The sequence below is a fragment of the Caloenas nicobarica genome, chromosome Z (genome assembly GCF_036013445.1).
Source record: "Caloenas nicobarica isolate bCalNic1 chromosome Z, bCalNic1.hap1, whole genome shotgun sequence".
Lineage (NCBI taxonomy): Eukaryota > Metazoa > Chordata > Aves > Columbiformes > Columbidae > Caloenas > Caloenas nicobarica.
The window spans coordinates 97033712-97060959 of NC_088284.1; the positions used below are offsets into that span (position 1 = coordinate 97033712).

General features: G+C 37.9%; 1 protein-coding gene across 3 annotated transcripts in view; it reads right to left on the bottom strand.

Moving 5' to 3' along the window:
- Positions 1 to 180: 180 nt before the first annotated feature.
- DNAJB4 (DnaJ heat shock protein family (Hsp40) member B4) overlaps positions 181 to 27248 on the bottom strand; it is a 35284-nt gene continuing 8216 nt past the window's right edge. For 2 of the 3 annotated variants that reach the window (XM_065655697.1, XM_065655696.1), the window contains exons 2-4: positions 15034 to 15316; positions 11438 to 12012; positions 181 to 9875 (exon numbers count right to left, since the gene is read on the bottom strand). In XM_065655697.1, coding sequence (XP_065511769.1) covers positions 9642 to 9875; positions 11438 to 12012; positions 15034 to 15244 — 1020 coding nt within the window. In that variant the 5' untranslated portion in view covers positions 15245 to 15316 and the 3' untranslated portion in view covers positions 181 to 9641. Of the gene's footprint in view, positions 9876 to 11437; positions 12013 to 15033; positions 15317 to 15472; positions 15535 to 27248 lie in introns of those variants that run through there. The other variant, XM_065655699.1, reaches the window with a different exon arrangement.

Below are 27248 nucleotides of genomic sequence, written 5' to 3' on the forward strand. Positions count from 1 at the left end.
TTTTTTTCATAAATGGAAGCCAAGAGCACTTTGAAGTAAGCTGCACCAAGAATGCTGATTTTGGCAACACCTGGTATAGTCCACTTTCTGGCCAATGCAAGGACATCTCTTCCACTTTTTTTTCCAATTGTGTATTATACAGTGTACACTGTAAAGTATATAACTTTAAAGTCTTTCCCTAAATTGTACACAAACCCAGATCATAAAAAGTTTACCATCTTCCCACTCACTGGTTCAGGAATTTCTACTAATAATGAAGCACTAGATATTGATATCAGATATGTTTATATCCAGGATATAAAACATGAAGTATACAAGGACTTCAGCCAACTCTTGCTTGTTTACACTTGTGCATAGCATATCTATAAACTTCTAAGGATTAATAAAGTAACAACTATATAAGCAAAGGTTAAGAGACATCCTATTGAACTGGACAACAAACTTTGAAATACTAAGATTTAACATATAAATATTTGAAAAGTGTATTTTCTAATATTTCATAGATTTAAAATGTTTCCTTCTCCACTGTGGGATAGAAAAGCATATTCCATAGGGTAAGTTAGATGTTCACGTTACAGAAGACATCTTTGGTGTTCCAGACTCCCCTCAGTGGAATTGCTCCATTTTCACTGGTGTACCAAATCCACTCGAGATGTGAAGAGTGAAAATTTCATGAGGCAACATCCAGGCCTTCCAAAGGAATCTGCTATACAGCCACAGAGAGAAGCAGCATTGCCTTACCACATCTTCTGACTCTCAGAATAAAAAAGACAAACTGGGGAGAAACAAAAAAGGATTCTGGCACAAGCAGCCCACATAGGCACAGAGAAGTGAATTACAAGGAGGCAGCCCAGAGTCAAAAGTCCTCAGCATATCTAATCAGAGAGCACCTAGAGCATCTCAGAAAATACGTAAAACTTCTAAACTGCTCATGTTGTGGGGAAAAAAAGGTTTGAAGCCAGTTGGATTTCAGTCTTTCCAGATAGCATCTGGTAGATTTAACTGAATACATAAAAATCCCTAACTTTAATCCAATTGTCTTAAACTAGAATTGGATAAAAGATTGTTATTAATTTTCTAGTCATTTCCACCAATTAAAAAAAACCACCACAGAGCAATTTCTTTTAAAACCTGCCTTTTTCCATTTACTAAAATGTAGAAGAGGGGAATTGGTGGCATTGACAAGTATTTATGTCTTGTCTCTACCAACTCATTCCTTCTGGAGAGAACTGAATCAATGTTAAAAACCAGTTAAATACTGTCTGTGGTCATTACTGATGTTAACAACTTAGTTCATGTAAATGAAAACAGTCAAGTTTCCATCAGTGACATACACAGGTTGTGCAGATTTGTTTTATTTTCAAAACTCATGAACAGTAACATAGCCCTAATTCAAACATCTGTTTCAAAACCTTCAATACAAGTGTCAATGTTTCCATGTTTCATTTGGAGATGGATGGAAAAAGACAGCTGGGGTTGTGCAAGAACTAATGCTGATCCTACTTACAGCTTGGCAGAAAAGCATCGGCTTTTAACTATAGAAAGAAAAAAAATTATGAAGCCAACAGTTTATTCAGCCAGCTCTGAAGATCACATCATACTGTTTAATACAAACAGTATGGAGCATGTATATGCTACCATTATTTACATGATGTAACAGGTGAAATTAAACCTTTTTGTTGTCGTAAATTGGAGAAAGATAACACTGCACATATGCTAAATTACTCTCGAAAGCCCAATCTAGAATACTATCTACTTGAAATTGTCATTAGCAGCCCCAGCTTTGGCAAGAAACTGTAAAGAAGTGTTCACCACTCAGTTCCACCTGTCCATTGCTGCTACAGGTACTTATTTTTTCCTAAGCTGCTAATGCTATTTATTAATATTGCTCTGATCATGGATTAGCAGTTTCAACCATTTAGATTTAACCAGCATAACATAGTCTTGGCTGAGTGATCTGTAGAGCTAGAAATGAGACAGGCTGCCAAGAACCTCAAAGAATAAAAGCCTGTAACGGACACAACTATAATACAATCAGTCCTGCTCTCAGGCTTCCTTGAATGTGCACCCAGCAGGGAAATATCTGACGACATTAATTAATGCACATCACAACTAGATCATGAATCCAAATAAGCCTCCAGCAATTCAGGATAGTTAGGATCCCAAACTTACTTAAATTTCACTTTGGGTGAGTGACATTGTCAGAGTTAATAATTTAGATAAAAATGTTAATAATCCATTATTAGCCTTGGTTTTAGAAAGGAAAATAACCCCTTCACTAAAAAAAAAGTTTCAGTCCTTTTATCCTATTAGTATATTTTGCACTGCAGTTTAGCACAGTCTTGAGTTTCTCAGCCACAGTACTTAGGATGCGAGAATGAAACACCCATCAAGTTTGTGGAGCAAGTATGTCAAATAGAACAGAGTCCTGTTACTGGATATGAAATGCCACAGTGCAAACCAGAAGTATACAAAATTGTTTAACTACACATTATATATACATATATATAAATATATGTGTTACTTAGGCAGTTCTTACCTGCAGCATATTATATGTCTGGTCATCTATGTTCCAAATGAAGCAACTACTTAAAGGAATTACTAGTATGACCAGAGAAGGAAGAACATAAGCTATTTCAGGATCTTACCTTGTTTAGTCTAATCAAAATAAGGCTGAGGAGAAACATAGCTGGTGTTTGTATCTATGACAGCATTTAATTGATATAACTATCTAAACAAAAGAATGTTGATAAAAATAAAGCTGCAATTTCCTGCTCACAAATATTTAAAACTTTTTAAAATCCTTAGAGGATACTGAAAACAGGGCCTTTCAATAAGACTGTATTTCCTCCTCTATTTTAAGACACAAGTTCAAATAGGACTGCTCGTGACAGGAAGGGCCACACTCCATTACCAAAACTTACTGATCTTCTGAGCATTTGTGCATATTACATTAAGTGTTTGTATTTTGGCTTTGACACATGAAAAACATCAACTAGAAAACCATCCACTGTAAGTCCATGCAGCAGCAATAAACTCACTTTGCACACTGACTTCAATTTTGTAACTGTGACTTGATAGGGAGCAAGAGGGGATCCCAGGCATTTTTATCCTGCTTCCATTACTTTTAAAATCAGTTTGTTGGCATATGAGGAAAATAAAAATACCTGGCTTTCCTGGATTGCTCTCTGAAGTGGTTCTAGATCCTTATTACACTTGATCACAGCTTTTCTGGCAAGGGCTGCTTCTCATTGACCTCAGTTTAGCAACTTTTCTTTGGATATTAAAAAAAAGCAGTTGAGACACTTTTTTGGAGCATGCCATAAAGTACTTACTCAGGGAAATGCTATATAGTATTTCAGGAGCTGGTGAGGTGGGTATTTTTTTTTTTCTTTATTATATAGGGCAGCAGGAGTGTGGAGATGCCGATTTATCTTTGATACAGCAATCAGGAATGACTAACGAGATTGCTGTACAGCTCTTCCCTTGGGTGAGCCAGTAATTCCAGGGGAACCAAACAAGCACAGGACAGTTATACCTTCTAGGCCCACGGGGAGCGACAGTAAAGCCTCTGCTTTGACTCTTTACATAACAGAACAATTAACTGGAGGAGCCAGAAGGAAACAAGTTGTGCCATCTAATAGTCCATTACTGAGCAATGTGAGAAATGAAGAGCTGAGATCCTGTACTTCATGAGGAGGTTAGCACTGCCATTTGCCCAGTTTGCATGCCAAACAGTAAGTGAGTATATTAATACCCAAGTTCTATAGGATTTGTTCAGTGAGCAATATAGTAAGAACTATTGATGTCATCTGCAAAGGAGGACTAGCATTTACTGACTGGAAAAGGAAAATTGTCTCTTAATGATATTTGTAACATCATGTCCATGTCCTGTATTTTTTAGGTCTAGCACATGAATTCAAGTGCACAGAATTTCACCCTGAATCATAGTAAATTTCATTGCTAAGATAAAACCTATTGTACCCCTACAGTGTGCTACCAATGAGTCAGACTAATAAGATGCACACACTAGAAAGGAATGGAGTGCATCTAGTTTTTGTACTGACTTCAGTTCATGAGCTGTTGGTTGTCTAGTCACCCCTCTGGACCTTCTTAGAAGCTTCATTAACCGTATAAATTAATTAAGGGGACCAGGAGAACCTGTCAGCATGAGAGCTGCCACAACCACTACAACTTGGCACTCTGAAAGTGGATCTCTATGGGACTGATGCTGTTTAAGTCAGGGATCTGCCAGGGAGTGCTTTTCATATGCAAGACTGACCAGATCTTCACAAACATTCTTCTGTTCTTCTCCAATCATCTGAGTTTTGTGTCTTTCCCCTCCATTGTGCATTCTACTCTTTCTGCCATCTGATAATACAGGTACCATTCAGTCACATACAGCATTCTCTCAAACCCCTGTCTATAAAGTACTTGCTACTAGATAATCCTGTCAGCCAGACACACAAGTAGTCATAAAGTATGTAAGCGCCCCAAGTGGTGAAATAACACCATCTGTCACGGCAGGATGAGAGACATGACGATTAACCAGACTAGTACTTTTTTAAATCAGTCAGTTGTCCATGAATAGAGCAAAGCCCTTACCAAGGCTAAGGACTTAACTCCTTTAGCTCAGTAGCATCCAGATATACAGCTCCTGTAATCACAACTTAAGAATGCATCACACATTAGAGAAACCAAGTCATTGGGGAGTGACACAAGCATCTCAAGGGCTTAAAGATTTGGTGGGTTTTCTAGGACTAAAGTACTTTGAAAGACTCAAGGGTTATAGGCTAAGAATAATAATAATAATTAAAAAAGAGATACAAGTATGCTGAGGATCATACAGCCTTAACTAAAGGCCAAGGAAAATACGGTTTGGAAACCACTGTCATTTTCCTCTCTCAACAAAAACTAAATACCAGCCAGTTACACCCAGTATATTAAAAAATTAACACAAAGCATGACTCATTAATATAGCAGGTTTAGTTTATGCAAACATAGGGCTAATGGCACCTACCAAAAAGTAGAGCTGATTCTTGGCCAAATACGAGCCCCCTCCAGGCTGCTAATTTCTTTTGGAACAGGCCCTCCAACAAAAATAATCCACAACTAATAGCAGATCCAGTCAAGACAACGGTCTCCTCCGGGCTCGAAGCAGAACTATACAAGGTTGAGGATTTCATGGCACACTGATACCTGTGCACAGCTCACCCAGAGTCTTTAAATTAAACCAAGTCAGCCATATACCTTTTCTTCACCCATGCTTTGGCTCTTCAGCATTGAAGGTACAACCAGTCCCAAAGCTAGATTCATTTACTGCACTATGCATCAATCTAAGGGACACCTCCTCCCCATGCTTGGATTTTTGAGAATCAGATATGGATACTGTTCTGAGCATTTACTAAAAATACTAGAACTACCACATGTGAGAATTAGAACACTGATACTCTAATTTGACTATCATCATGATACATATTACACATCTTCAACACTTTTTGTGAGGCTTGGACTGAAGGTCATACTGAGAATAGGGGTGAATACTAGGAAGAGGACATACAAATGAAGATAAAGCTTCCAGCCTATGAAGGGTAAATGGGAGTATACACAGGATGAAGGTGATAAGAACAACATTGGAGACCCAACCCCAGTTAGAGAGTCTGTTACTTCCATAAAAAGGAAACGAGTCAGGACTCAAAACCAACCCAAAACCACAACATCTGTTCAACACACCGCAAATAGGCTTCATGAAGTTTTCAGCATAGATAACACAAAAAGGCTTAGTGGAAGAGTGGAATACTAATACCCTCTTGACATCAGAAAGCCTGCTCAGAAGCAATCACAGAGTACCACCGCATGGCAGAAAGGAGAAACGGTTATAACGTGGCTTGCCTTACTCTTCCAACAGCTTGAGGTTATCCTAAAGCTTGATGTTGGGGAGGCTAGAAAAGGTTCTTTAGAAGTGGTTCTTTAGAAGTACAGGTTTTCATAGACTCATTAACTCCTCCACCAAATGACTTCTACTTTCTATAGCACCTAAGCAACCTTCAGGAGATCAAAATATCCTCCTCATCCCAACTTCATGAACATCTGTTTTATTTCCCTGTATTTCAGTAGTTAGAGATATAGTAGGTGATTGAGTATCTGCTTCCTTCTCCCAAGTAGCCTTTATTAAATAATCAAATGGTTTTTAAAACACAGCTTTTAAGCACATTTTTGATTAGAAAAATATTACTTTTTGTGAATCCTGGATTAGACAGATATTAATGCTCCCTCATATTTTGAAGTAATTCCACATGCTGTTTTCTGAAACATATTTTGTTACCTCTCCGTAAGAAAATACAAGCATTCATACCAGTCCTATAGTTCTGTATTTTGAGCATGAAAACAACTGGAAAAGTTTAGTTTGCTATACACATATATATACACACACCCCCCTCTAAATACACAAGATACTGCAATTCCTGAATTTAACACTACTCCTCTCACCTGAAGATGGTTATGAAAAATAGTCCTAGTTGCCGTAACTTTTTTTTTTTTAACAAGTTGGACTATGGTTACACGATTCTGGATTACAAAATGCTCAATTCCATTAGCTTTTAAACTAACAGGTATTTTAGGATGATATGTTTTTGAAGTCATGTAGATTATAGCATCTGCCATCATAACAAAAGATAAGAGAAAGCTAAAAACCAACTTTACACTTTTTACTTAAAAACCACATAAGAAATGCAATACAGAACATACTGAAATGGGAATTTTTTGAACAAACAATATATAGTGTTAACAATAAGCATAAGCAGTAAGCAGCAATTTTTTTTCATTTTGTGATACTCCTCCAGCAATTGTTTAGTTCCTTGTAGATTTATGACTCCATTTGACAGTGTATGAAAGAGATTTACAGTTGAAAAACTGACTCAAACAGCATCTCCCAGAAGTTCTATTCCTTTAAGTAACAGAAATGGGATTCTTCTTGTGCTCATTAAAAAGTTATTGTAAATTAAATCCCAACTTCCATATTGTTCACTTTACCGCAGAAAATCACATACATGAAGATAACATTGCTATTTCTTAAGCTACCTAACAGAGCAGGTAACTATTAAATTTCCACAGGCAAAAGGCTGACAGCAAATCTTACATATTTTCTTAGGAAAATAAAACGAAAAACTTTGAAAGTGTTGTTAGAGCACTGTATTATGGTTTTAAACTCAAGTAATAAAGCATACCTGCAAAGCACTTCTTTCACCAAAATCATGCTGCAATGAAGGGAACCAGCCCTATTACCATATTATAAAACTAGACTATTAGAGGGCTCTCCATTTTCCTATGCACCTTTTAACTCTAAGAGACAAGTAACTCGTATTTGTGTTCAAAAAAGACTCAATTCAAGCATATGAAAGTTTATGGGCAACCCCTATCCCGTTTTGTGTCTCAAGCAAACTTTCCTTTAGCTAGGACCTGGGCTTTTCCTTCTTCTTCGTGGGAGTAAATTTCAGCTTTTGAAAACAATGAATACTTGAGATTGGCATGATCTTTAAATACTTGCACTAGCCAAATGCTTTTACAGTGTTTGTGTGCACCCTTCCACTCAAGCACAGATCTACTCCCTAGGGTTTTAAGCTGTCACATCAGTACCACCCATCTTTGGGCTAAGCCTCATTTGCAGAACATGGCCCATAGCACTGTCTAGGGAGAAGTGCAAAGTCCAAGTTCACAGAATCATTTAGGTTGGAAGGAACCTCTTGGGATCACGTAGTCTCACACTCCTGCTCAAACATGGTCAGGTACAGGAGACTGCCCAGGCCAATGTCTAGTCACGTTTTGAGTATCTCCAGGAATGGTGACTTCTCAACCTCTCTGGGAAACCTGTTGCAGTGTTTGACCACCCTTCACAGTAAAAAGGTGTTTCCTTGTGTTCAGATGGTATCCCCTGTGTTTTAGTTCGTGTCCACTGCCACCTAGTCCTGTCACTGAAAGCTGCTGAGAAGGTCCTGGCTCCCCATCTTCATTCCCTCCCATCAGGTATCTATACGTAGTGAGTTGCTCATCAGGGAGCAGGACTTTGCATTCCCCTTTGTTGAACTTTGTAAGAATCCTCTGTCCAATTCTCCATCCTACTGAGGTCCCTTCAAAAGGCGGTACATCATGTGGTGTTACCAAATGATTCACAAACTTGCTGATGACACACTCCATCCCATAATCCAGGTCATTAATGAAGATATTGAATAGTACTGGCCCCAGTATTGAGCCCTAGGGTACACCACTACTGACTTGCCTCCAACTGGACTTTGTGCCACTGATTACACCCTCCTGTGCCCACTCATTTGGGGAGTTTTTAATTGACCTCACTTTCCACTTATGTAACCTGTACTTCGGCAATCTACTACAGTCAAGCTAAACAACATGGACTGTTCTACTGTCACCCACAAAGCTAGTCACCTCACTGCAGAAGGCAATGAGGTTGGCCAAGCACGATTTCCCCTTTGTAAATCTATGCTGACTACTGCTGATCACCTTGTCCTTCCTGTGTTTGGAAATGCTTCCCAGGAGGACTTTTTCCATCACCTTCCCAAAGACTGAGGGGAAGCTGACTGGCCTGTAGCTTCTCAAATCTTTTTTCTTATTCTTCTTCAAGATAGGAGGGATATTTCCTCTTTTCCAGCCTACCAGAACATCTAATCTCCATGACCATCCGAAGCTAAAATTAATAGTGGCCTTGCAATGGCATTAGCCAGCTCCCTCAGCACTAGGGGTGCACCCTTATCTGGTCCTCCACTGCCGAGGTTCCAGATTTCCCTTCTGGTTTCAGGGGCCTGGAATTCCTGAAGACTTGTTTTACTATTAGAGACTGATTAAAAAGAAGGCATTAAGCACCTCAGCTTTCTCCATGTCATTTGTCACCAGCTTCCCTGCCCCATATGACAGCAGGCCCACCATTTGCTGTTCCTGTACTTGTAGAATCCTTCTTGCTGTTCTCCCTGAAAGCTGAGGAACTATCCCATAGCAAACGGCTACTCTAGCTCCTCCAGCCACATGCCCTCTGCTAGACTTGCAATGCAGTCCTGATACATTCTGGGGCAATAAAGAAAATGCTTTAATTCCACTGGGGATCAGTTCAGGAGTTGAAGCTAGTTTTCCCAGCCTATGCTTATGCTTTGTGCAGTGGAAGGCAACATACCAGAACAATGTATTTCATGTTTTGCTCTTTAAAATATTTATACATTTGTGTATTTCTACTACTATCTCCAATTTCCATATAAATGGGTAATGTTATAGATATGATAGGGATAGAAGAAACAAAGTACTTGGAGGCTCAAGTACTCTATAAGAAATATGCACTGACTTTGTAAAAACTGACTACATTTTACATTAGGCAAAATAATGAATAAACTTTTCTGATTAGGAAGATGTAAAATAAAACTAATAGTTTTCCCTGTAAATTTTACTGCAGAAGTCACCTGTATGACTTATACTTAACTCTTCTTCTCATGCAGCATTACAGTATTTCCCCCCCCATCCCACAAAACAAAAAAACAAATATTCCACTAGTTGTTACAGATTGCACTTTTAAAGCACAGACTTGCCAGTCCTTCTGCATTTCCAGTGTCCTATTTAAACAGTTGTGATACACAGTCTTCATTTTATGAAACTGGAAGATTTCGCCTAAGTACTTCTTTTGATGCTGGAGAAATGTTATCCGGGAAAATTACTTCAAACTCTATAATTAAGTCTCCACGTTGGTCAGGATTTTTGGGAAATGGCAAGCCATATCCTATAATTCTTCTTCTCATCCCAGGCTTCACAACTTCATTTACTGTCATGGGTATGGTTCTTCCTTCTATTGTTGGCACATTGATAGAGCTGCCACACAAAGCCTAAAGAAAAATCATATAATCAGAAAAAGAAATTGGTTAGAATTTTATTTGTAACTACAACTGAATTTGGATCATTTAGAAAAAGACTAGCATTCTAAACAGTATTTCCACTGTACACTACTGGGATGTCAAAATTCAAATACAGTGTTCCTCTCGTAAAAAGAGAAGGCTTGTATTTGTCATTGAATATCACCAAATTATCCAACCTTGTGCACTGGAAGGTAATTGAGCTTATATATCCTTCAAAAACTTTATCAAATAAGGTAGTTGAGCACAGAATGAACTCTTCACTCACACTTCTCTAGAGATGCCCAGCTTCTCAGTTTCCATTGGAAATATAGAGTCCCCTTCCATTTTTTGTTTGTTTACATTGCACAGGGGTTTACTCTGTTACCCTGTCTACCCATATTGTTTCAAATTTCAGAACAGCACTGAAGCATCTATAAGCAGAGGCATATCAATTTCACAGCTGTCTTTGGTGAGTATTTGTGATGCTCAAATAAAAGCAAACAACTATTTTAGTGCATCAAAATTAAAACACCACAGACTTTCTCCTGCTTTATCCAATAGTTTATTTTCATTAAGAGGATCTTTGATAATAACATTTTGATTCCTCCAGCTTAATCTGATTCAGTACACTTAGTCTATACTGATAATGTCCAATTTATATAATGATGCAATAAGCGTAAATAGGCTTTTATCTATCAAGGAACTACATTACCCACATCAACATTAAATAGCCTTTTCTTCCTCCTTCATTCTATTTGAGGCGCTTCACCTCAATTCAGGTGTATTTTTAGTTAAGAAGAGTACACATAATGTACACAAAGAGCTTATAATGCAAGCAAGAGTTTATTTATCTACTTAATGCTACTTAAGAAGAAAAAAAGACACCCCACACACAGCTACATTATCTTTTATATTATGATTATGTCAAGGCTTCAGACTCTTAAGAACTCTATTCAGTTGTCTTTCTGATTTTTCCTTTTGAAAGGCAATGTGTTTTAACTTGGAACAGAATTTTAAAAAGCTATACCACTTTTGTTGCTACATATAGCTACTATAACACCTGTTCACAATAGTTTATCCTCATGAAATCAATCTCTATGCACTTTGAAAAAGGCAGATTTATAATTTATTGGCAGTGAAAATATTTAAGACATTTCTACGTTGTCCTACAGAAGTAGCAATCATATCAAAGCAGTAAGGAGCACACTATATTGGATGCATTTGGTAATGGTATTTGTGTTTGTTACTTCAGCCCAATATATATTTAGCTACAAAGGTAAAGTACGAAGATTTAAGATCTATCAACCTTTACTCTGACCCTTCCACCCTTATTCTCTGTCACCTCTGTAATAAACAGCTTTAAATAATACTCCATTTATATGAAAACATCTAATGCTTCCACTATAAATAAGCCACAATTTGACTTTACACTAGTGAAACTCTATTTAAAGAAAACGAAACTTTACTGCTGCCATACAGCTTGTGCAGCTAGCCATTGTATCATATTGTAACAAGTTTAAACACTTAAAAGTTCTACCAAAACCAAAACTTACCTCCCTTAAACTGATCTTAACAGGATAGATAATATTTGATCCATCTCTCTTGAAGTGAGAGTGAGGTTTATCTTTGATGATAAAAACAATATCAGCTGGAATTGTGTTGGGTGTTTCATCACCTTCTTTTGGAAAAGTGATTTTGGTGCCTTCTTTCCACCCTCTTTTTATCTCAATAGTAAGAATTTTGTCCTCTGTTCGGACACTTCTGCCATCTGGGTTAAGCCTTTTACGTGAAATCCTCATCCTTTTTGTGCAGCCATGATAGATCTCTTCCAATGATACTTTAAGTTCATGGATAACAGGGGGATCTTGTTTACGACGTAATTGGCTACCAACTGTATTCCTTTCCCTAGGAAAACCATTCATACTAAAACTAGTGAAGGATCCAAATGGATCACCATCCACCTCCATGTCTTCAGTGTCTCTGCCACCAGGCATCCGCCTTCCAAAGAAGATCTCGAAAGGATTTGTGCCACCAAAAAAAGCTGCAAATGTAGCATGTGGGTCGCCATGGAAGGAGTACCGGAAGGTACCACCCTGTCCATCAGGTCCTCCAGCTCCTCCTTTCAGACCTAAATAAGACAAATAAGCAAAATTAAAAACAAGTATTAATATAAGCTTTCCTATTGTGTAGAGTGTAATGATACCAGAACTGGTGAGTTGACAAGGTCTTTCCAGTAGAGTGAAAGGTCGTCTTTTCAATGAGAACTCACCACCAGACCATGCAGTACCAACTAGCAATTCAACAGCTTGAATGCAACAAAGTTTCTGAAGCTCTTCTTTATTTAGAAGAAGGAGTATTCTGACACTGTCAATTTTATTTCATATGATTGAAGCCAGTTATTCAAAGAATTTGCATTTTAAAACAGCAGACAGCTCTGCTTGACTTGATCTTTTGTTGTTCTGCAAAGCCTGTTGGGAGTTGCATCCCTCTTCAAGATCACTTCTGGGGAAAATTACGCAGTACCATATGCAACATTTTCCAAAGTCTACATACATAGCTTTAAGCCCATGTTAATTAGCTTTATCTCTGTTTTCCTGCAATTCAGTTTGAGTAAAAGGTAATATGCCAATAGCCAAGCAGCCATATGCTTCCTTAATGTTCAATTCAGAAGCCCAAACTTATCACAGCTTGTGTTCCTATGATATAAAATAGGTGAGAAACCTGGGAACTCTTTTCAATCCAGCTACAAATACAAATAGCCTGGAAGTTCCTAATACCTATTTGGGCACAAAAATCTTGTATATGCTGTCACCAGGTCTGTACGAAAAAAAAAATCAGAATGTTCTTTAACATTTGTTCTTTCTCTTCTACCTACCACAAGGAGAGATCTACATTTCATTTCTTCCTGATAAGATTTCCCCTTACAATTCTCACTGGACAGTCCCTTTAACTTCTTGCTCTCTCATTCCAAACCCAGCTAAAATAAATTTTCTTAAATGCCTCTTTCCCAATAGGTTCTCTAAATATTTCCTCATAATAGTGCTCTCCTGCACAGACCATTCCTTCTCAAATCTTTAAGATAGAAGACTGAAAGTCTTCTTAAGAGACTTTTATTTCTAAACTTAAAATGTTTGGGGTTTTGGTTGTTTCTTTTTGTTTTGGTTTGTTTTGGTTTGGTTTTTTTAGTCTTACAGGAGCTCAGCACTACAACTGCTATCCTACTTCCACAGCCATACAAATGTGAAGGCATGCATTAATGAAGTATACATTTCTCCAAATCTGACAGTTTGGGGGGCTTTCTTTGACTCAGTGTTTTATAACTTCTATGCATAAGCTTAATACTGGTTATCAACACTAACCAAGTAAGATAACAGAATGAGAATGCTTTCCCCAAAAGTACTTGGCAACATCTAGTGCATCCTTCTCTCACAATACTGCTAATGTCAAGCAAGCAGATCAGTGGACTCAATCCGCAGTAGCAGAAGGACACCTCCTGGAACAGCTAGCCAAAAGTTGTTATTGAAGGTACATCAAGTTCCTGGCTGTAGAAACACTGAGGTTTCCTCCTTCCTTCCACTCCACCCCACCCCCTGCCTTCCCCTCACAACTACTAGTTACACTCTCAGAGCTTAAAGAGCAACTGAGGCATCAGGAGGTATTTCCAGATTCAGCATTCTAAAAATTCATACTTTGGTTTAATATTATGCCCCAAATAAATGGAAATCTACATTTTGAACTTCTGTCTTCAACTATGCAATACTAGGGTCCCAAAGGCTGCATTGCTTTATATGCTTTACTTCAAGGTCTTTGGTAAAAGTGACTAAAATGGTATTTTGGGAAAGTAGTTACAATGAGCTGCTGCACAGGATTCTATGCAAATGAGACCACAGAGTAAAAAGGTTTAAAATTATATACAGAAAGAAGGCAGGGGGTGAGAAGGCAGAAGTTTAAGTAGGCAAAACAGCCAAGAGGCAACAAAGGTCTCTGGTACCCACATAAACACTTTCTTCCTAGAAGGTTTCGGTAACAGCACTAAAGCTTTGAACATAAGCAAAGGAACAAAAGACCAAAAAAACCTGTATCCTCTGTAGAAGCTGAAGGTCTTCTACATGAATTTATGGAATTTAACAATATATTAAGTCCTACAGATAACAGAGGACCAAATTTTACTATGCATTCATAAGAGCCCACAATTTTTCCCCAAGTACTGCTGTTTAAGTGTCTTACTTTATATTAGTAAGAAACATGGCCCTGAGTGAATGGACCTACTTGTCACAACAGAAGCAATTATTTCATGAGGAATTTCTGGTACCGTATCTTTAAGGGGAGGGATGTTAATGACTTTGTGTTGCTCAATCATAAGACTGTAAATTGTGCTGGGTCAAAAATAACAAAAAAAAAGAAACAAAACAAACAAACAAAAAAACCCACGCCATCCTCTCCAGATAACCATTTTAGGATAAATATGACATTTCTGAGGCCTCATTCTCTTGGCATGTTATCACTGTTTACAATTAAAGCTAAAAAATTGTTCTGGTATTTCATGACATCAGCCAAATTCTTTCCTCTCCAGGCAGGAAGCCAAGGACAACTATGAACTGGACACCTGGGCTTCTACTCAGGACTGTCCTACCTAGATCAAGCAGACTGCCCTTTAGCAAAAATTTAAGAAAAGAATACATCTCTTTTCAACTACACCTCAAGAAGTGCTAGGGCACAGGAAGACAGCAGTAAGAGATCCCAGAAAGTTATTTATGGATAATACAAACTTTTAAGATACAGTAACTTTTTGCCTATCAAGTATATGGGATTTAAGAGGGAAAAAAAAAACCAACCACACACACCACCAACCCAAAAAACCCACCAAAAAACTCCAAACAAAAAAACCCCAAACAAACAAAAAACCACCAAACCGCCCAAACAAACACAAAACCCAACCCATACACATTACAGTAAGAAATTAAAACTAGATCAGCGTTAAAACAGTGCAATATATTTTACATTTAAAAAGCTGATGAGTCAAACTTCCAAGCAGCACAAATACATTGCCTAAAAATCAACACCATGTTTTTGTGTATAATCTATATTTATTTTGCTTCATGCAACATAAAGAAAGTGACTGATCAGAGTGTAACAGACACATACATACCTTCCTCCCCAAACTGATCATAAATGTCTCTCTTTTTGGGATCACTCAGCACTTCATAGGCTTCTGCAATCTCTTTGAATTTTTCCTCTGCGTGGGGAGATTTGTTCTTATCTGGATGCCATTTAAGCGCTTGTTTTCTGTAAGCCTTTTTGATATCCTCTTCAGAAGCACCCTTTTCAATTCCCAGGATAGAATAATAATCTTTCCCCATCCTGAGTGTTGGAGGAATTCAGATTTTCCTTGCTATAAAGCAAGCAGTGTCCAGTGTCTTAGCAACGAGATGCTAGAAAAGGAAAAATAAAAATCAAATTTGGAATTCAAACAAACAGAACTGTTACAAATCAACAAACTCTCTCTCTGATACATTAAAGAAACACTAGACAGCTTCTCCGTATTTCATTCCTTCCCCCGTTGCTCATTTATAAATAATTATACGCACTGGACAAGACACAGCCCTCTTTAAAGTCCTCCCATCCACAGTACGTGTCGCCGCTCTTTCTAGAACGACAAATAATACACGACGTCACTTCCCTGACTGCCCAGCTGAACAGTCTGCACAGCTTTCACTCTCTCACACACACGCATGCGTGCACACACACACACACAGAGAAAATGCTGAACTTTTATTTCCTCCTTTCTCAAGCAATTAGAAAGTTTAAAGGTTTAATAGTGTGATAAGATGCCTTTTACCATCAGGGCGGAATGCAGTCAGCTCTAAAACATAATTGCCCCTACAGAAACATAGTAGCCCCTATAAGGTAACTACAGCATTTTACTTCAGTTTCTATAGAGACAGCTGTACATAACTGTTTTCCAAATATATCAACATGGATTTGTACGCTTTCCAGCAAAGACTACATAGTATTTTACAGCCAAGTTAATACAAAGCTTCAGAAAGCATAATATCATTTCTTTAAAAATACATGCACCCTCAACCACAGATGACTGCAGCCATGTACTATTAAGCAATAACAAAAAATCTGAGCAAAAAATACCGCTCAGTTAACCACAACTCAAGCCACCCAATTAGAGCAGAAGGAAACTGGGTTTCCCCTCCCACCTTCTAAACAAAAGGCAATATCAAGACTGTTACACAAGTATGGCAATATAGCAAGCAAACAGCTTTCATCTGATGAGATATTACTAACAGAAAAATACCTGGTTCCTACACATTTGTTTTATAATACATAGTGCATATTTTACTAGTGAAGTATTTCTCATGCTCTGCAGAGCGACAGTATGAAGTTTCAGCCTGCAAGCTTTCTTTTCGTTCTTGACCAAGAGCTATAGGTCAAGAAATTATCCTTACTTGTCAGTATGGTGATAAACTTCAAGACTGATTAGTATAGATTGAAAAATATTCCTCTCTGGAACAAGGTATTAAGATATGTCAGTTTTGGTCATATCTACAAGTTACCTGGATGAAGACATCTCTAGGCTCAATTTGCTTCCTTCTAGTGATACAAAAGTTTAACCAAGCAGCCAAATAAACATCAATCTCAAGAGGAAAACACCAACCATCTGATTCAGGGAACGTTATATTTGAAGTTGTTTTCCAGAACCTGCTCTAACTTTAAAGGGGGCTGATCAGAAGAGACAGAAAGTTTCTCCTTAATCAAAGAGTACTAGAAAGAGATTAGAGACTTTTAAAAAAGAAAAATAAAAACCACATCCATGTCATCCGCCTATTCCTCACGTCATATCTATTCCAATTTCTGCACTAGAATTGACCAGATTCTCTCAATGTATCCAGAATTTGCCTAAATATTTTCTTTTTAAATTCTCCTTGGCATAGAGGTGGGAAAGATGAAGATAGAGCAGTATAAGCATGAGATTTCACCACAATATTTGAGAAAGCAAGAACTTCTATGTATCTGTAGTTCTTATTTCAAATGTCACATTGGCCAGAGGCTACTGAAAGAAGGAATAAGCTCTCCTTGTCACCAAGTCTCTCAGGACTTACTTGCATTTTTGGAACACTGAGAGCCACAAGGCTACAGAATCAATTATCTTTACAGCTGGAGGAGGAAATTGTTGCTCAACTCCACATGAAATAACACTAGTCTTTTATTAATCACCCTTTTAATATTTCTTTTAAAAGTGCTGCTTTTTAAAATTTACTATTAGTATTGAAGACAAATTTTTGTAGACTCATGTCCTAAATTTAGCGTTTTCTCCACGACAGAATTCTGAAAGCAGTAGGTACGTAGCTTGAATTAAAGTACAACTTCAGTAGATTTCATGCGAAATTTATAATATCCCTGCCTAGGAAGCTACTTTACTCACACAAGTTTTAGTGGGCAACTTTACCACACTCAAGAAACGGTTGCAAATCCAAACCCAGCAGTTACAATAACTCTGCACTACAACAGCAAACAAACTTCATCACTATTGACAGAATAAAATTTAGAGCAGCCTGAAACTCTCTTGCACAACTAGCAGTACAAGAAGTTATGCTCAGCTGTGCTCCCATGGTATGGGGTTTGAGCAACCTCTGGTGGGGCCATAACTTGAAGTATTCCCACCAATGAGTGCTTGAGGAGGACCCTGTAATATTTGTGTCACTGTGTTGCCATATAATAGAACTGTCAGAAGAGCAATAATAGCTCAGACTAGTTTCAGGACTGTATTTTTCATTACGTTTTTCAAAACTGCTGATTGAAGTGGCAGAGAGTGCATATGGTAGTTTAAAAAACAAGGTAAAAGAAATTTCCCCCCTTGAGAATATTTTATTAAACACCTCAAATAACAAAAGAATACTCCAGGAGCTGCAATTAGCAAGGCTTAGCACTCCCTTCTTCTGCCCTATTTTGTAAAACATAATAATTAACTTCCCAGTTTTCATTAAAAGACCAAATAGTCATGATTTCTTCCTAAATCAAAAGTTTCTTCCTCTCAAATGTCAAAAGTGACAGAACAAATTCTGGTAACAACAAAGAAGTCACAATGGAAATTTTGCTGACAATCACAGTGAGTAAGTGTTCAGGCATCTTTTCTCTCCCTACCGAGGGGAATGTTCTATTCTGGCATTAGTACCAAGTTATACCCTAATTAGGTAAGTTATTCTCTAAAAATGAAATTACTTGGATTCTGAGCAAAATGTTCAGCAATGACTACATTCCTTCTGCTTCCTGCCCTGCATGCAATCTTCAAGTCAGAACTAATTTACAGTCTGGAATCTCATCTCTAAGAGCTAATGGGATAACTGGAGCACCTCCTTCCAGAAAGCATGTTCCTCCTCTTTTTTTTTTTTTTTCTCTCCATGCTAAGACCTTCCTTTTATCATATAATCAGAGATCTTTTGGAAATACAAGTAGGCTGCAATTCTTCTCACATACTTCTCGAGTTCTTTAAAAAATCTGTAACAGATTGAGAAATATGACTTTGAATTAGTGAATACTTTTTTAAAATTAAAATACTAGTGTCCATGAGATTAACATCTAGTGATCAATGCTAATGATCATTTGAGTACATCAGATCACACCAGCACTTCTTCAGACAGGGAAACCCATCTTGTGTGATAAGTTTTTACAATCTTCCAAACTTCTAGTATTAGAGCAGTTTCAAGGACAAATAATAAATCACAGCTGCTAGATTTTTAGAACTCCCAATATTTGATCTTTGCAAGTCTTTACTGCTCATTTTGTTATTTTATCCCATATTCCTCTTCAGAGTTATTAACGAAAGAAAGGAAAATCTTTCATGTACTCCCCAGAAGGACTTCTGGCATTGTAGTTGTTTCAAACAAGCACAGAAAACAAAACAGCTTTTAAAACAAAAAAAGGAACTACATATTTAGTTTTACTGCTATAGTCTTCTCTTCCCCATTACCATACATACCTAGAAGTATTTAAAAAACTCTTCTAAACTGTGAAAAAAGATTCCACTTCCAATACAGTAGAGAGGTCTTACAAAGGGATCTGGGAAGATTAGACTGCTGAGCAATCACCATCGAAATTAAATTTAACGAGAGTGAGTGCTCAATTCTCTACCTGGGACAGGGTAATTCTGGTTATACATACAAATTGGGGGATGAGAAGCTGGAGACTGGCCTCATGGAAAGAGAACTGCGGTTTTGGATTTATGGCAAGTTTAGTAAGTCAACAGTGTGCGGTGGGAGCCAGAAGAGCCAAACGTGTCCCAGAGTGCATCAAGCACACCACAGCCAGCTGGTTGAGGGAGGTGGTTGTCCCTCTCTACACTGCACTGGTGTGGTCCCACCTTGAGTACTGTGTGCAGTTTTGGGTGGCTCAATATAAGAAGGACATCAAACTATTAGTATGTCCAGAAGAAGGCAACTATTATAAGACAGTGAAAGGCCTCGAGGACAAGACTTGAAGAGGAGGAGCTGAGGTCACTTGGTTTGTTTGGCTTGGAGAAGGCTGAGGGGTGACCTCATCGCAGCCTACAACTTCCTCTGGCAGGGCAGCGGAGAGGGAGGTGCTGACGATCTCCCTGGTGACCAGCGACAGGACACAACAGAATAGAATGAAGCTGCATCAGAGGAAGTTCAGATTGGACACGAGGAAAAGGTACTTCAGTCTGAGGGTGGTTGGTGAATGGAACCTGGTCCCCAGGGAAAAGTGGTCACAGCTTCAAGCCTGTCAAGAGTTCAACCAGCATGTGGACAACACTCTTAGTCATATGGTTTAAGTAGTCCTGCAAGCAACAGAAGTTGGACTCGATGATCCTTATGGGTCCCTTCCAACTCAAGATATTCTATGATTCCATGATTCTATGTTTGAATAAGACAGTACACAACTCAACAGATCCCATGTAGCCAAGACTGGTCTCAGCTGTAACAAGCAAGCAGTAGTGAATCCTACAACTTATTCAAGCCTCTCAGAAATAAGCCACTAAACTATGTATCTATAAAATTAGTAAGGCCATAATTGAAGACTTTTATTAAACGCACTCCTGAGTGAATACTAAGCAACTTCTCAGACATACAAATCCAGTAACGCATTTGACTGTGATGGCACCTAAAAAAAAAAAAATATGAAAACACCCCAAACCAAAATATGAGGTAGTTACCACCTCCTTCCTCATTCTACCACACCAACATTCCTCTGAATGATATATCACATTATGGATGAACTATCTATATCATCACTTTGTTTACACAGTCTTCAAATACAACAGCTGCATTTCATTTCAGGTAGACAGACAAAGAATTTTTTTATCATCACTGTAGCATCAAATGGTATCTATGACACTTTGGTTATAGTCAATTCTGTAAACCAATTTTCTGCCAAACCAGGCAGTCTCAGATGTGTCTTCCTGTTCTTTTAAGCCACCTTAAGGTACACATTATGCACTGAGAAAGTTAGCAGCCTGTATTTGTTCAGAGCTTCCTTTCGTCAGTGTTATTTGTTACAGTCCAAGTTACAAAAACAAATACATCAAATGGGAATTTCAGTTTAAGCTTTTTAAAGTTGACTAGGCAGAAAAAAAACCCACCACCACCACAACGCAAACATCCAGTGCATCTTCAGCTGTAACAAGTTACTCAAAAGCCAAATAGACAATTAAAATACTTTATTAATTCTCAGGAAGACTGAATAAAATTTGGAAACTATACAGAACTTGCCTAATATAAGCCCACTCTTACCTACAGAAGATTTTCTGTGTTCTTTGATCAGAAACAAGAAAGTGACATTCACTTTTGTAATACTAGGCTTCCTTTTTTAACCTAAAAATGTTTATGAAATTTACAGTAGGAAGCTGAAAATTGTTCCTACAACAGTTCACCTTCACTTCTGAGACTGAGCTGGACTACTCATATTCAGCATTCCATTTGAGTCAGTATTTCAGTGAAATAACTGGTGTTTTAAAGTATCTTTCCCATTATTCTCTCTGAACAACCATAGTTTAACTCACATACATATGAACAAGTACTACACATCATAAGTTGGGCAGAACAGTGGGGAGCAAGGTCATACCACTTCCAGGTCTTAAAAGAGTTGCATTGATACTATTAATAATTAATTAATAATATGAACTTTGAATTAATTGTCTTTTTTAAAAGAAGCCTTCATAATAACAACTGAAGTAAGTTAAGATACAGCTAAGGAAACATTCACAGTAATAGTTACACTGAACTCAAACTCTAGATCAATCATAAATAGCACCAGGATAATGTTATTTTAAGGAAAAGCTTCTAAGCAGAACGGTGTCATTATTCTTTGAAGTATCTGTAGTTGAATAAAAGTGTTCACTATTTCCTTTCAATTAAGCCATTTCTTCTGTATTCCTCATCTATTAAACCTCAGAAACAAAACTGAAAAGGACAGGACTAGATCACAGAACAAGTTAAAGAGCAAACAAAACCACAAAGGCAAATTCCAGACAGATCACAACTATAAATATACATGCGCATGTAAATGTCAAGGCAGAGGAGCCAAATCCCTAACCAGAAAAAGCTCTTTCACAATTAAGTATCATAATATTTGCAAACCCACATCAATGAATGGAATAAATTGTCATTTGTCTACAGTGGTTTGAAGAAAGCACATCCCTACACAAAAGTAAAATTTCCTATAAGATCATCCATTATTTTCCCCGAGAAAAAAAATTCTGAGAATGACTTTTCTTCCCACCATCTTTAACTGTATGTAGTTGTTGACTGAGCTACATTTATACTTTTGGACTGTGAATAAGACCTCGTACACGCAAACTTCATTAACGAATTCATTAAACAGAGTTTCACTACAGAAATATTAAGTAGCTAGTCTCAAATATAGAAATAAGTTTGAGAGTTTACAACAGAGGCACCAATAGCTCATATCTCTCTCTCTCTCTCTCTCTCTCTAACAGAAAATGCAAAGTTAAACCTGCAGAGTATAACAGTTCTTTCTAATCCTTCAATGGCCCTAAAAGAAAAGCTCCATTTAGCCACGCATTTCATACCCCAATTTATCAAATTTTAACTTCGGTTCTCTGCAGAAATATGTTGCTACTGTGAAAGAAGTTAAAAGTTCATTGTACATAAGGACCCTGGGGCTGATTTAACATCTAAACAAATAATCATACAAGAAAGTGAAATACCACATAAAAACTTCAAAAAATTAGTAAATCATAAAGCTACAATAGACAATGACATTAACTTTGTTAAACAGCATACTTGAGCAACTAGGCACATTTATTTTATATTTTCATATTGCATATATTGTGTCTTTGAGACACTCTACTTGTGAGAGATTCAAATTGAATTGCACCCTGAAGTATTTACCACTTTGTGTACTACATACATCATAATTTCTTTCCTGAGGCACATGCAACAGGGCTATTTAATGCAATTCACTGACACTCAAAGCTTACATTAAAGACTCGTTGACTTTTTGATTTGCTCACAGATTAAAATGGAGGAAATGTAGTGGGATAGGTATAGTCATGCTTCACAAAAATATCTGGCTTCCATTAGAGATATATATAAGTCACTGTGAAACAGTACTTCATAGGACACACACCTGCTATACTTTCTATGTTTAAAAGTCAATAGTATTGTCCAGAAAAAAATTAGTCTGATTATTTTTGGTTCAAGAAAATATATTTTAAAAAAACCAGGATACAAAGTTACCAAAGGCAAATTAATTATATCTAAGTTATACCAACTCTCACATCAAAAAAAATATTTTATATTGGATTGGCAGTACTGCTTCAAAATAATGTTTATAATATTAGTGGAATATACAGGAAGTTATGCTCCTGCCAACAGGCCAAAGAACATGCTTTTAAGGTACTTTAAACATGTATTCCAGAGTCGAGAATATACAGCTCAAATTCAAGCATTAAATCTCAAAATGCATACTGCTATCACTGAGAAATATAGTGTAACCACTTCTGAACTTTCCAAATTAATTTTCAAGCCTATGATTCATGCAGCCTTCAATTCTATTTGGCAACAAGACAAAAGGCACTGTTACCAATTTTTTTTTCATAAGCTTTTTCTTGTTACTTCTGTAACGATAGACCAAAAACTAGAAACGCTATGCACAACTGAAAATGTCCATCATATTTTCACTTTAAAACTTACTATCATTTATTATATATTAATTTCTACAGTTAGGTTTTTCTCTTCAGAAATTGTTCCCACTATATATATCACGACCTACATAGAAGTACCTACAATACTAGAAAAAGAAAATCAACTGATTTAAATCTCAAGTAGATTTTATATTAAACAAGGTTACAACTATCTTCAAAAACATGACTAGGACACTAGTCATGCGTGTACACTGATCCTTCATCACAACATAGCAAACTAATATATCATTAACATAAAGAATTGCTTTCTCATACCTGATTCCTGTCTACTAAGTCACAATTTCTATTATGTGAGCTGAAGAACCAAAATACACTTGGAAGAATTTTCCAAATTTAACTTTCCATGCCTGAGAGGGAATGAACACCATCTTGCAAGTAGGCAAAGTTCTTACAACTCATCTGTGATGTCCTGCACTGATGAAAGCACAACTAACTCCCCCTTACATCACAATGGTGTGATTAGCTCCTTCAGTCAAGTACCAGACCGCACTTCGAAAAAAGGCGAAAAAAGGAAACATCTGGAAGCACGGCCAGAGAAAGCAACACGCACACAAAGCATTTTCATCTACAGATTAAGGCTTCCCTCTTCCGAAAGAATACAAATTCCATACGTGCTTTTTAATTCCTTACTTAGATTCAGTGACCATTTCAATTTGCACCCACGTAAATTTCTGTAAATGTGCTCTTCTTCAAAATTAGTTGATTGGTCAAACAGGAAAAATGCCAATCACGCAAAACATTTAACATTACTGACTACGCCTATTTACCACACTCACTATTAAGAAATGGAAGTAGTTAATGACGTTGTTGCCATACACACTTTTGTAAACATCTATATAAAAAGAGGTACTATGTTGGCAGGAGGAATATCTTCTGTTGTTACCGAAAAAAAAAAAAATCAAATTAATAAGGAAGGTCAAGTTCTGTTTCCTCCAGGAAAGTGTATTGTTTTGACAGGTTCTGCACAATTACTATTAAGTTATCAGTTTAGGGCAAAGAAAGCAGAAAAATAGTCAAAGTTCTTCCTTTCAATTTCAGATTCTCAACTGCTAACACAGTCAGATGCTGAATATGTTTTCAATATTGTCATACAGGAGTATTTTATTGGTTATACATATGACACAGGCCTTCCATGTTACACTTTTCTCAGCATGAATATTATACCACATAACAAAACAGATATTGCTTTAAAAAGGTAAAAGTAGTACTGCTTAATTCTGAAAAGTGTCAAGAAGAATACAAGACTGCTTGGTAGCCAGGATAAAAAAAAGCAAAGGAAGTGTAAGGAGTTGCTAGGAAAGGAATAGAGAACAAAACAGAAAACATTATGTTAGTATCATATGAACAATATAGCACCTATATAAATGTAACTACCCCTACATTTATGCAGTCCTAAAATGACATTCGGCCCTTTGAAGGTAACCGCGAGGCTGATGTGGACCCAGTGAAAATGAGTTTGACATGCCTGATCTACACCATGACACTGTGCAGTTCTGTTCCCCTCTGTCACGGAGGCATCCCATAAATCAATTTAAGCAGGCGACAAGCTCCATACAGACTTGATTCTAACCAGAACTGTTTAGGAGAAAAAACAACTAGGAACAGGGTTTATCCAAAATTCAGTCAGGACTCTGCCAACATTTAATAAACTGCAGGTTCAATATACCAATTAGGGATATTATTACTGTACAACCACACAAGAATAAGGATCCACAGCCTGCCCACCCTCACTCACAAAAGAGGCCTCTTTCACTCACAGGGACCCAGAAGGAATAACCGCTTGCCAGGGGGCCAAGGGCTCACTCAAGGATATATCCAGAAGAAAATAATCACCAAGGAGAAGGTGAGGGTTCTCAGTCCTGGGAAATCTCCTTAGATGGCGTCCCACCCTAAGGGAAAGGCTCTGTTCACAAACCCACTGCTCTGAGAAGACCACTCCAAGGGGATCTTCAGCGGGGCCCTGTTTTATAGCCTGGTCGGATCTGGCTGTGGTAATCACGAGCATGGCCCAGAAGCTTCCCTGGGCCTGGGAACCTCCTTGGCAGAGGACCTTGTCTATGGACTGAGCCCCCTCCCGCTCCACCAGCCGGAGGGGGGCAGGGGAGATGACCATGAGTAACCGTGCCCCAGGGCAGGGGGGACATGACTGTTGACACCAAGGACAGGCACAATAGGGCTCAAAAGGTGCTAAAGAGCCATTAACTGCTCTATTGAAAGCCCTGGATCTCATGTGGGTGGGGATGGGGGGGGCGGTAACTGCCATACCGTCAACTCAAAACCAAGTACGAACAATTTTTTTAAAAAAGCATTAGAGAAGGACCACGAAAGATGATCGAAGCTACGAAAATGCTTCCACATGAGAAACAAAAGAGGAGGCTTCAGTTCTTCAGTCTAAGACAGACAAAAACAAGTCACAGACGTCTACAAACGATGGAGAAAGGAGAAGACATGAACCATTCATGGTTTACTCCCATCTAAGCCGGAGCTGCTACGTGAAACTAGCAGAAGACAGTTTAAAAAATAAAATTCTGAAGTTCTACAAGTGATAGAATATCCTGCCAAAGGACACTGGCAATTCAAAAGTGGTTTCAGCTGGACACCGAAAAAATACCATAGAAGAGATCCACTGCAAGTTTCTTGACAGAGAAGCCAGAGCAGGAGTTCCCTGAGCTGCAAATATTGAGAAGCCAAGAAGGTGGAAGAGGACTAAGCCTCTGCTTTATTCCAGCTTTCCCTAAAGCATCTACATATGGCCACTTTCGAATGCAAACTACTGGGCTACACAGACCAGTTAATGGACAAATAGTTCAGCACTCTCTAGATGAGCACCCTCATTCAATTAATTAAGATCTCAATGTAATGCAATTCAGCCACTTCCATGTCCTAAAGAATGAACACTTTTTAAACACAAAAGCTTAAAATGTGAGCACTGGCACTATGTAATCAACCTCAGTGACAGACAAAATGCTGTCCAAATGTATGGGTTTAGCCAAGCACTGGAGGTCTGCTCCAACTAACATATTAGTGTTTGGATTAGAAGAAGTGTTTGGGTACTCTTTATTTGGATTAGAAGAAAACTGTTTGGGTACTCTTTATTCCAGCATGCTTCCTTGTCATATAACTGGAGTATTGTTTTGTATATGTTTTAAAAAAACAAACACTCAACTAATTTATTAGTACTGTCAAGGACAGGCTTTTTTGTTTGAGGTTTTTTGAGGTAGGGTTTTTGTTGTTGGTTTTGGTTTTTTGTTTGTTTTTAATGTACATACATGAGAGGCATGTTACTTAAAACTGACTTGAAATTACAATCCACAGTACCACTTGCAACCATGCTGCCTCCTCTTGCTCTCCTGCCACCTCCCCCATCTGTTCCTATGAAACGAAGTATCAGTTGCCTGTAGCTCTCAGACAATTCACACACACACACAAACTATTGTAATCTTCCTATCTGCAGATCTGTTTATTTAACAAACTCTGGAAAACAAGCAATCATGAGCATTTCTGTATTGTTTTCCATCTAAGGGAAATAAAGAGGTAGAACACCCAGTCTTGCAAAATCGTTAATAAAATATGCTTTGCTGAGAGATCCTGCCTGGGCCTATGACATTGGCAAGATGATTGTTTCCTACATGTTGCTTACAATAAACAATAAACAGGTGTTTAGTAACAGTTGTAAAAAAGTCTCTCATACTCCTGTTTTCAATAAAAGTGAGGCTTAAACTGTTGTTAGCACCTGATGGATTCAGCCCCACTCTTGCAGCACAAAAGTGGTAGAAGTCTCCCTACAAGTATGAAGACAATAGCTGGCTCATATGCTACTCCTTCTCCAGTCCAGCATTCTCCACCCCACGGACCAGGGCCAGCTGGCACAAACCAAAGTAACATTTGCTGTGGGCTAGCTGAGACTGGACAAAAGGCCAGGCAGCTCAGACCCTGGGAACCGCGATTGGCTGCCTACCAGTTCTTCCACCAAATGAATCTTAGTGTAGAAGAACTTCTGTGACCTAATAGTAGTGCTATGTACTGATTAACAGGAAAAGGACAATGGAAAAATAGTACTAGTTTCCACAACCCTTGCTGACTTTCCTTCAAGAAACTGGAACGGAAAAAGATTTTTTTAAAGGCACTTAAAATGCATTTATTTCAATATCCTACATAAAGCTAGTTAT